Source organism: Cariama cristata, unplaced genomic scaffold (assembly GCF_000690535.1).
Source record: "Cariama cristata isolate BGI_N322 unplaced genomic scaffold, ASM69053v1 scaffold4980, whole genome shotgun sequence".
NCBI classification, from domain to species: Eukaryota; Metazoa; Chordata; class Aves; order Cariamiformes; family Cariamidae; genus Cariama; species Cariama cristata.
In genome coordinates, this window is record NW_009595111.1 from 39,992 (window position 1) to 51,802 (window position 11,811).

Consider the following 11,811-nt stretch of genomic DNA (forward strand, 5'->3'; position numbering starts at 1 on the left):
TTTTATAAAGGACATCTGTAACATTTTTAAAAAGAAGGCTAGATGAAGGTAGACGATCAGGGATGCATGTTGCTGGAATTACTTTGGACAAACTTGTTCGAATCTGCTTCAAAATAAGCCTTTTTTTGTTTGTGAAGAGAACAAATTTTAGGTTCCAGTAAGTTTGTTCCAGTATGTGTGTACATTTGCCTTTGCTTGGTGGTATGGTTACTTGCCCAAATGAGTAAATGTTAAAAGCTATGTCAGTCCACTTGTAAAAAGAAAACAAAGAAACAAAACAGAGAAAGAGAAGTGGTAAACGTTAGGTGGCACATCTGATGGCTTGTGTACATAACTGTCTGTAGGTGATCTTTGTATACTGTGTCTGCAGTGGTATTCAGGTTGCATTTAAGTGAAAATTTAATAGTGGCTGTTACCTTTTGGCATTAAAAGATATGTTCTAAAAATAAAAAAAAAAGCCTTACGTGTCCCAGAAGTGTACACTTTTGAATATGTAAGATTCAGACTACAAGGACTTTCAATGTGACTGGCTTCCTTAAGCTTAAATACTGTGTGCCTTACATTAAGGACAATCATGAGTCTGCTACAGATGTGAATTTTGCTCAGGATAGTAAAATACTAAAATACGCAGTAGCTTGTGAGCAGAGAAACAGTATGGAGTAGAAGACAAGTAAGCAAGGTGTACGTACAGTAGGGGACACAAAATAGCACCTTTAACTGTGTTTTTCTCTGCCACAGGATTGTTCTTTGTAGGTGTTACTCTAGCTTTCTGTTACTGCGTCAAAGGATCTGCAGTCTATGGGTAAATACCGTCTCTTGAATTTTACTGTATGAATTTTTTAGGTAGGTAATTTCATATAAGAGCCTACATCTCATCTCCTTGTTGATTCAGATCACAGTAAATAAAGGGACATTACATTTATTATCTTGTATCTGGCAATAGGCAAAACATCTGTTCTCAAAGAACAGAGTGAATAAATGAAAATCACTCATAACTAGAAACTGCTTCAATATTCACGGTCGCCTCCTCTGTCTAATCCACCCCACAAAACCAAATGGTGGTCAAAGACAGTACTACGCATGCCCCAGCTCATCTCCTGTTTAGACATGAGCAAGGGGACCTAACAACGTGTAGAGTTTGGAAAAAGCAACTGGATTCCTTGGAACTTGTTGAAGTGGGTTTTGCCCTTACTGAAGAATATTTGTATTTGTACATGTACATGACTTGTACTGAGGTGAAGATACTCAAAGAACTTGTAGAGGAAGCCAGGATATGTTGCAACTCCAGGGGAAAAAAGTAGGAGAAAATGCCTATGTTATATAAACTTAGAAGTAGCCAGAGTTACACTGGCTTTGAGGAATTAAGTGGTGAGAGGATACATTTCACCAGCACTGGAAGTCAAAGTTACCCATCATTTGAGGAGAGTCTGAGGTGGCTGACTTAAGCAGGGAGTGTAGCCATGGAGAGGTGATCTAGAAGTCACAGACATGATGAGAGTGTGTTCTGTTGGGGGCTGTCTCAGGCACTGGCAGTTCCCCAGCAGCTAGCTGATAGACATGTTCTGTATCCATATGATTGAAAGGGATTTGAGGAGGGAATCACCCCAGTAGATTTGCACAGAAGTGAAACTGCATTTGAGCTGTTGATTCAAAACTCCTCTGGCATTCTCTAATCTCTGAGACCCTGTCATCAAGCACACAATGCTGCAGGGAGTCACAGTGCACACGCTTGCAAGTGCCTCATGGTACGGGGAGGTGTGAGCACTGCAGGGTGAGTTGTCCATGTTTGTGGTGTCGTTTTTTTGGACCTGCTGAGAATGTGGCAAAGGTAATGTAGTGTTGATAGTCAGAACTGGAATTAAATTTTTAAAACAACTTGGTATGTGACAGATGTTTGTGATAAACGGGAAGATATTAAATCTCTTACAGAGTTGGAGAGTTGAAATTACAGTGGTGTGTATGTCCAGTGGAGGAGGTTCATGGGATTATTTTTTTTTGAAAGCTCATGTGTCTGTAACAGAAGCAGCAGAAGGAGTAAAGGAGATGGACGAAGGAGCTGAAGAAATGTTACAGTGAGCTGCACCAACAACAGGATCTTGACCAGAAGCCTGGAGAGCGAGTCAGCTGAGTGCTGGGTAAGAGTCTTGGAACCAAGTGTGTGGAAGCAATCTTCTCATATGACTGGGTATGCAGGGGAACAGGATTTTGTAAGTAATGTTGCCTCAGAAAGGGACCTTGAAAACACATGTTTCTTCTTTCAATGGATGCAACCTTATGGCCGATTCAGTGCAAAAGAGACAACAGGATTATTTAAAAGCAACATTTATTTGGCACAGGAAGAAAAATAATCCAGAACACACATGTACACTAAAGGTGAAGTTGGATCAGATCCTGCAAGAGGTGGTATGTTTCTGTGTGGTGCTGAGCATCATTCATTCATTTCATTTATATTTGCAGAATCTGAGCAGGTACACGGACATCTCAAATGATAAGTATAGGCCTGGAACTAAGAACTCATGCAGGATCAGAAAGATAAAACCATCAATTCTGACCATGCCCTAAATCACTAAAACAGAAGCTAAAATCCACATGCATTTTACAAGCAAGGGTCTGCCACTTTGAAAGGATTTCCTTACTCAGGAGATATTAGCAGGTAGGTTTTCCCCTTTGTCCTGTTTCTGTCCTGGCATCTGCCTGGCAAGTGTGAGGAGCAAGTTTGTTCTATGAAGGATAGAAGTGTCATTACATATAAGACCAAAGACACACGCTTCAGAGCACTTGACAGCATCAGTGCATTACAGTGGAAACTCGTCCATATTGATGCAACTCTGGTTCCATGGACAAAGAAATAGGTCTGCCTATGGCTGATTCCTTTGCAGAACAAACAGACTTCACTTGATGCTTCAGTTACAAGTATCTGACTGCTCTTGCATATCTCTATGCTGGCCCTGCACTGTCTGACTGAAAGCTGTGAAGTTCTAGGAAGTGTCCTTGTGATGCAGCGACTGGTCATGGTAGGAAAGGCCAGGGAATTTGTAATTTAACAAGGATGTGAGGGAGAGGGAAAGAGATGGAAGGGTATTTTTTGTCATTAAAAAAACTTAAAATAAAAAAAATCTTCTCAGAATAGTTTCCAAAAGCGGGGAGGGGGGGAGGAGTGGAGATTATACGTATTTTTTCCTCTTTGTAAGGAGAGGTGGATTTTTGGAAACTATTTTAGATCCAGTAAAATCTATGGGGCAGGCATCAGCTAGAACCTTTTGATCTGTGGGGTTTTGCTTGGTCACTTTCTTGAAATGTTGGGAAAACTTTGAGATAAAGGATGGATTTTGTCTGTCTTAGGTGGATAACCCTTTTCACACGCAATTCTTCACTTCCACCAGACGGGGAAAAGCAGATGGCAGATGCAGGTCAGTCAACATTATGGGAGGGCTATAGGCCCTGCGTCTGTAGTGGGTGTTAGCTACTGCAGCCAAGGACACCTGCTCTGGGACCTCCCCGTACCATTGCCGCTGCCAGGAGGGCCATGCAGCATGATGGGTGCTCTTCTCTTGGCACCAGATTCAGTCACCCTTGTGATGATGTTGAGAGTCCCAAGCCCCTAATCTCACAGCCTTGCATATTTCCCCCAAGATACTGCTGTTGGCCCCATGGAGACAGTTTCACAACCTCTTCAGGTGAAGCCATTCTTTATGACAGACTGGTGTCCCAACCCTGACAACATAAGGTCAGAAAACCACATTTCCTCTTCAAACTGCCCTCAGCATGCCCCAGCTTCAGCTAACACCACAGCCCTGTACCAGTGGTGCTCTTGCTGCTAGGGTGTGAGATGGATATCGCACCAGAGGGCTGTGTTTCTCTCCATACTTTTTTTAACAAAAGCTATAGTCTTCTGCAGACAACAGTGTTACTGAGGGTTTGTGAGTAGGGTGGCATGTGTGTGGCCTTGTTGTGGGAGGAAGAGTATCCTTGCACAAGGAGGGCTTGTGACTTTGAGCATTGACTTTCCTGCCCTAGTGCCTCAATTTTAGCTAGAAGAACTGCTCCAAAGCAGGGTGCTGCACATGATGGGGTTTGTAAGGTGGTGTCAGGCCAAAGAGAGTTAGCAAAGAATATTTCAGGTGTATTACAGACCAGGAGTGAGGAGACTGATTGACTGTGTCAGTGTCTGCATCAATCCATGGTGGGGATAGGGTGGAGAAGAGTCTTTGTCTCTTGTGGCAGGCCCTGGGCCTAGCCTGCATCGCCTGCCTGGAGACACAGGCAATTCTGACAGCAGGAGCAGAGATTCTGACAGCAGGAGGCAATTCAAGAAATAGTGCACCACATAAAAGGTGAAGGAGGATTTGGGGGAGTGATGGAAGTCCAAAAGAAAGGATGCTGTTGATTAAGCAGTACAAAGCCCAGGTGCTTCAGCTGATGCTTATTAGACCATCTCAAATCAGCAGGGTAATGCGAGCTGGCCTTCGGGAAGACATCTGTGATGGTGGGGGTTTTTTGGAAACTGGAGGAAAGAGGGGAATTTCAGACTTCTGGCCAGGATGCCAAGGCTGCAAACGTAACTTCTCTATTGTGGGTGAACCCAAATTAGACCTGGCTTGAATTTGGAAGAGCAAAGATGTATGGCAAATCAAGCAGTGTTGCGGGATGAGAGGGAGGAGAAGATAGTGGGATTTGGCCAAAGCTTTCCAAAACAGCAAGGAAAGTTAAGTCAGGCCGAGGTGAAAGCTAGCAAGTTCCTGTGCTTACTGGACCTGCTGGCTGAGCTCCACTTCAACTCATAGCCTGGCCCTGCCCTGTGCTAAGAAGAGCAGGATGCGTTTGTAAGGCAGTTGTGATAGTCTCCTCTCCCTCAGCCCTCCACCTACTGTGTTAGTCAGGGGGGATCTTGGGGCCTTGCTGTCTGTCTCCACCCTCAGGGACCTGGGAAAGCACTGCCGCGCTTAGGCTGTGGCCTGCCTTTCTTGGGGCTGCTTATTTCTTTTTGAAGAGCTTGCGGAAGGAGCTCCGGAAACCCCCCTTGGGCTCGTGCCGTGGGTTGTGGTCGCTGAAGGATGTTTGCTCATTGTCATCCTTCTGGCAGAACCTGGTGTTGTCTTCTGCATGGAGCTCCTAAAAGGGAAAAGACAATTTAACCAGCATTTGCAACCTCACATCCTTGTCCCTTTCTCTTTCTCTCTCTCAGTGCTAGGAGGGACCTGGTGGGTGAGGAGGTGCTGGCAAGGCTGGGAGAAAACAGGTCACTCAGGCCTCGGCAGCACTGGTACCTCTGCGGTGAGCTTGTTGCTTGCTCTGAGGCTGAGGCAGTGGCAGAGAAGTGGAAGGATAAGCATTGGAGCCTTCCTTGCTAAGCTTTTTATTTAGGGGAACTTACTAGCCCCTTTTTCCAACAAGGGAGCAAGCCAGCATGGGCAGTTGAAGTAACTTCCCACCCTCTCCTTGCTCATGAGCTCTGTTCACCCTAGGGCAGGGAGGCTTCAGGCTTCTTGAGCTGATAGGGTGTGAAAGACTCTTCTACTTGACTGTGCTGCTGCCTGGTTTTATGTCTGTGGGGCAGAAGGCTTCATTAGCACACACACCTTGTGGCAAACATGCCACTGAAAGATCTCTCCCCTTTTCAGGAGAGTGCTGAGTTCCTCTCAGCAAGGCTCTGGACAAGTCCCTTTTCTCCAGTTCTGCACACCACTGCCTTGCTGGTCTCCTTTGCTCTGTGGGGGAATGTGTCCTGCAGTTATGGACTAGCTCCACATCTGCACCCTGCTATGGGCCATAGCTCTGTGCAGGTACATGCCAAAGAGCTCACAGGCTCCTGTTTTGGGGGAGGCTGTGTCCCCATGGCTCTTTTCTCTCTGCCTCATTTCCCCTGCTTCAGCCATCCACCACCTTGTTCACTCACTAGGCTTTTTTCTCTCTCTCTTTCGATGTTTCCTTGCTGCCTTTTCAGTCAGGCTGTTGAAACCTTCCTGCCATTATCATCTGCATCTACAGCCTCATTTGCATCTTGCCTCATTTTAACAGGAGGGTGTTTCTCCCTGCAGCACTGAGAGAACTAGTTAAGCACCTCATAGCACCCTCAGCCTCTTTCGCAAGAAGTGTGAAGGGCATCTTCCCCCCCAGCTGTGGCAGCTCAAAGCTGACTCTGAACAGGCACTGCGTACCACAGAAACCTTGGTCCTGCAAGACCTGGTGTCCCTGAAGGGTGAGAGTGCCACCTGCCATGCCAGTGGTTGTCCGAGGGACACAGTTGCTGCGCTCTCTGTAAACAGACTTTAGCATGGGTCTACGATCCATGCAACAAACACCGGTGAAACAAAACTCATGGACCAGATCCTTGCTGGTGTAAATGGGCTGAGTTTGGCCAAGTCATGCTGGTTTACACCGGCTGAAGATCTGATGCCAAATCCATTGTTTTTAACCTAGCACTCCTCACAGCAGGTGGAAAGGCACCTTTAGCTGGGTGCCACCCTATAGCACTAATTTTGAACAGCTTTGCACATACTTAGTGGCCCTGATGAGATGCACATTTACTTGTAGGGGAAGCTCAGTGACAGCTTACAGACACATGAGAGGCTAGCTTGTCTCAAGGGTGTTCTAGCTGTCACTCATCCAGCTGTTAGCCTCAAGCCCATGCTTGTCCCTGGGGAAGGTGTGTGTGGAAAGGAGCTGTCTTGTCTCTCTCTTGGGCATGTACATGCAGATGAGGACTTTGAATGTGTGAACTTGGAAGCTATTCTGGCATGTTCTGCCCTAACTGTATCTCAGATCTTTCTCCTGCTGCTGCTTCTGCACCACCACGTGCCTTTGGGTTTTTTTTCCTCCTCTTATTTAAGCCTCCTTACTTCCAAAAAGCTCTGTTTGTCACCCGCTCCTCTCTGTGGGGGGAAGTAGCTCCTTTGGGAGCTTCGAGATGAGGCTGAGATCATGTGAGGCTGGACATTCCTCTCCTGCTTCTGCTGCAGCCGGCTCCCACTGCTGCTCCGTGTGCTGTAGAGTCTGGTGCTCACACCCTCAGCGCTCCTTGGCAGCTCCTTCAGAGACCTACTCAGCTGCTTGCCTTTGCTGTGGAACATCTCACGCTTGTAAGTACTGCTGCTTACGGGAGTGCAACTCTTAGGCAATGGCTGTAAGGCATGATCTGTCCTCTCTGGTTCTGACGTGAAGTTAACAGGCCTAAGGAAGCAAATGTCTAAGCTGGACTCAGAAGAGGCCGGGGAGCAATTCTCAAAGAGAGCGAGGTTTTGGAAGGCATCATCTTCATAGGGGCCTGGCAGGGTGAAAACCTCCCCAGGGTAGTCGAACTCTTCGTAGCTTGGTGCAAAGTTCCTTGCATCCTGCAGCAGCTCCACAGAGGTCCTGATGGCTCTCTCAGTGTTCCCCACCGCATCAGCTGGTGGCGCTTCATACTCCATTTCAGGGATAGATTGTAAGGGGGCTGTCAGAGCCTTGAGTTCCTGCTCTGTGAGCTGAGAGGATGCAAGGATGTTCTCTGGCCTCTCATGTTTTCTACTTTCCATTTCCCAGTCAGGAGGCTTTACAGCCTGGATGTTCTCCATCACGGTTGGCTGGGGTTTCTTCATCTGGGGCATCAAATGCCTTAAAAATAAGAAACAAAACAAAAAACCAGAAGGAAGTGGAATACTAAAGGATGACCAAGAGACAGCATGACAAGTCCCCCTCTCCCCTTGCTCCCCCAGCCCCATTCTCTTGCTTTTAAGGCCAAATAGTATTTTCATATCTTAGAGAACAGTAACAGAGCTAATAGAAATTGCCTGGCTGGGTTAGCAGAAGCAAACTTGTAGGAATAGAACTGCTTATCCAGTAGCTTTGGCTGGCTTTTGTACTATACACCATAAAATTAATAGAAACTGAGACGAGAAGCCAGCTGCTCCATGTCTCTCCTGTTCATCTGCATTTTGGGTTTTTACTTTCCTTCTCTTTCTGTAATGCAGGGGCTGTGTCTTACTTTCTTGTGGTCAGATTGTCTTTTCAGGTGGACAAGGTTCCTCTCTTGGGTAGGGTGACTCTGTCCCCAGAAGTATGTCAGGAGTACTTGGAGGGCTCCTACCCTTCATGTGTTCCAGGTAAGTCAGCAAAGAATACTGCATTGGGTAAGGTATTAGGTGCAAAGTGTGCACCTCCGTGGCCCTTAACAAACCCTAGTTAGGAAAGTCCCACTGTCGTCATCTGGGGACATAATGAATGAGTGGGGGAACAAAAACCTTGTGATGTTCAAGATGTGCAGAGCTCTGCATCTGGGGTAAGGTAACTCCATGCATCAGACCAGGCTGGGAGATCTGGGTTGAGCAGCAGCAGTATGAACTTGGTGTTACAGCCATTGCCAGGGTAAAGATGAGCTGACAGCATGCTCTCATGGCAGACAAGGCAAACCCTGACCTGTGCTGTATTAGGAGCTGCATGGCCAGCTGAGCCTGGGGACTTTTTTTCCTCCCTTCTGTTCAGTGTTGATGAGACCCCACTTGAACCCATGTTAGGTCCTCAGTTTAGGATGAATGTGGGAAAACTGGGGAGGTGTGAGCTGAGGCTAGCAAGTTGGGAGCCTGGAGCATCGCATCTGTGATGGGCAGCAGATTGGCTTGGGTAGTCTGGTGAGAACGAGGCTAGGAATTGATCTAATAACACTGCCACTTGAGAGGGACTCAGAATGATGAAGCCAAACTCTTCTTTTTGGTGTCAAATGATGTAAGGAAGCACAACAGCGACAAATTGCTGACATAAGAAAAAAGGCAAGTCTAGTGTGCTGCTTTGATCATCATCTCAGTTGGCACCTATCGGCAGGCTAGAAATGGCCAAAGATTGCAGGGTGCTACCAGTACCCCTGTCTTTCTTGAATTAGTCTTGTGTCTTTCTGAACCCATTTGTACTTGCATCTTGTGACAGTGAGTCCCATCACTCAATGACATGCTTTGTGGAAAAGTGCTGCTTTTGCTAGTCTGAGACCTTGGTCATGTTTCCTAACTCTTGTAATGTTGACAGTGAATAATGTGGAGTGTTACTATGCACACTGCTGCCAGGCCTACACAAATACATGTCCTCCCTGGTACACTGTTAAGACAGCCAGCAAGAGCGTGGACAGCCCTGGGCAGAGCTTTGAAATGTTTCCTGCTTGTAAGCCACATGGTAGTGGATAGCAGGAAGGAGCCAGCCCTTCACCTCTCTCTGCATATGCAGGGAGTAGTCTTGGAAATGACTAGCATAGTATGGATGAGGAGAGAGTTTTCAGCCTACTTTGAAAGCCTTCTACTAGGACAATAGGCTTACGGGGTTGTCGTGCCAGAGGAAGGTGCTGGTGGGAACGACTGTATTGTCTCTTCAGAGTGGATCCCGCTGTCTCGGATAGATGTCGCACTGGGTGTTGGAGAAACCTCTTGGCTCGTACATTGGGAGGTGAGACCTTTGTACAGCTTCACCAGGGATGACCTGAGGGAGGAGAAATCCATCGTCGTGCTAAGAAATAAGGCAGGGAATGAGCACGAGCATGTAGAATCACAGAAAACAGGGCTGGGAGGGACCTTAATATTCCCGTTCACCTCTTCCCGCCCCAAGAAAGGACCTGTTTTACCTAGTCTGTCCCAGTCAGCAGGGTGTCCTGCTTTCTGACTTGTTCTTAATGCCCCTCCTGGTAGCAGTCCCTCCCCAGCAGTCTGCTCCAGCCCTTTACCACCCTCCATATTTGGAAGCTTCCCTTGAAGTTTGATCTTGTCCTACTCCCCCATTGAATCATCACAAGGAGCAAAGGCAACCAGATTTTTATTTTAGTGGAAAGTCTTGATTTCAAGGAACTCTTCTGAACCACAACTTAAGAATCTACATTCAGGGTCATTTCTGTCACAGTTCATCTCAGGTCATGGGGGACTTTTGTTTCTCCCACCCCACTCCCCCAGTAAAATAAGATAACACTGTTCTTTCCCAGTCTTAGCCTATGAGGGCTTCAGGGAACAGTCTTGGCGTTCATGGGGGCCTCGAGCTGCCAAAGCAGCTGAGTCCCCATGTATTCTCCCACTGGGGAGTGACTTTGCCATCAGCTTAAGGAATCAAATGCTCCCATGAAACACGTGGCTGCTGTGTTTAGAAGGATTAAACTGAGTTTCCTTTCACTCTCAGACAAAAGGGCCCACCCCAAATCTGGCCTCAGTTTCAAGGACAAAGCCAATAGTGGGCCTTCTCCAGCATACATATGCAAAGGGCTTTGTTTTATTTCAACAGAGCAACGTGCTGATGACCTTGCCTGGACCTAAACCTCCTATTTCCAGGCTTCCCCCAAACCTCCCTTTCCCTGGTGATAGAATGAGCTGATGGTGTGCTTACTTCTTCAGCTTTTTCCTCTTCTGTATGAGCAGGTCTTCATTGCATTGGAAGAGGAGGCTATAGTGTGAGATGAAAACCCGGAGGCGCTGCACACACACCAGCAGCAGGTAATAGTCAGGATGCTCTTGCTCCGTGAACTTCAGGACATTCTAGGGCACAGAGGAAAGCAAGCTATTTGAAGGGTGTCCTAACCCCTTCTGGGGAGAAGGTCCCATTGGGACCATGGATTAGTGCTCTGGAGTGCCCATGGCACTGCCCTGTGGGAGCACGGTGGGAGGTCTTCTAGGCAGCACCAGTTTCTGAGGGACTTGGATGGGGCCTCCCTTCTACTACTCCAGTGCAAGTACACAAGTAGCCACTGTAAATGTAATCATGGGATGTGTGGGTGGTACACTGGTTGAGTTTAGCACTGGATAAATAAACCAATCTCTTGTTTTTGTAGGGCGTGCTTTCTATGTCATTTGTCTTGTCTGAAATGTTTTAGTGCAATTCAGATAGCCCTCCTGTGAACCAGAACTCATTCATACAGAGAGCTTGCTGATAAAAAGATTGTTAGGCCCTAGGAGCCTCTAGCCCTCTCAGTCTCTCAGCTAACAGGCATGTGGACCACTCGGCAAAGAGGCCAGCTCTGTTACAGGAGTTAGGTTGGAGCTCACAGTAGATGTGCCCCATCTCTGGCCTCCCTCCTGTTCTCCCAGGGCAGCAGGCAGCAGAGCTTTCGGCTTCCCAGGGGACAAAAGTTGGTTCTGTCAGGCCAAATGGAGAAACTGGCAAATAGAAGCAAGCTTCAGGTGAAAATGATGAAAATTGAGCCATTCTCAGCTGGCTTTCCCTTTCAGAGGCTTTTTTCAGAGCACCCACTGGGTTAGCCAGAAGCCCTGTACCTGTACAGGCCTGAATACCAGCTCTGAGTTAAAAGTCACATGTTGTAATAAGAGTTCAACAAGACAATTTCCATCCTGGGGCCCTACCTGTAGATGAATAAGATATTCAGGGATTCGCTGGACTATATGGAAGAACAGAATGTAGAGATCAGACTTGATTTCTTCTTCTACCTGAAACAGAGAAAGCAACCTCAGAGTCTCTCCCACCCATAAAACATGTCTGCTTCCAAATGCTGCTGAGATTTAATGAGTAGCTATGCTGTAAGTAGTTAAAACAGTTCACAGGAGCACACCAGTCAAGTGGCAGCTGTGCATGACAATACACCTGTCTTCCCCTTGCTTCTGGAAGGGATATTTGCAACTCCTTTCACCAGCAATACTCGTCCTAAGGATGAAATTCCTTAGGTTGGGCATTATCTATGAGGAGCACTCAGCCTAATTAAGTAGGGGTGTATATTTAAAGTGAACTAGTTAGGTTTCATTGAAACCCCAGGTAGACTCTATTGTTCAGAATGAAGTTCTTATTTTAGGCCCAAATGAACTGAACAAAATGAGATTGACTTCTAAATTAAGATGTCTTGGAAGCAAGCTAGTGGTTTAG

The 11,811-nt window shown here is 46.8% G+C and overlaps 1 protein-coding gene across 1 annotated transcript; it reads right to left on the reverse strand.

The window, feature by feature from the left end:
• Nucleotides 1-4,966: 4,966 nt before the first annotated feature.
• LOC104161974 (rho guanine nucleotide exchange factor 33-like) lies at nt 4,967-11,446 on the reverse strand (the record flags this gene model as incomplete). Its single annotated transcript, XM_009700584.1, has 5 exons — nt 4,967-5,112; nt 6,840-7,593; nt 9,280-9,438; nt 10,327-10,475; nt 11,298-11,446. Coding segments are annotated over 5 exons (1,349 nt in total), but the record flags the coding sequence as incomplete, so codon positions are not given.
• Nucleotides 11,447-11,811: the final 365 nt, after the last annotated feature.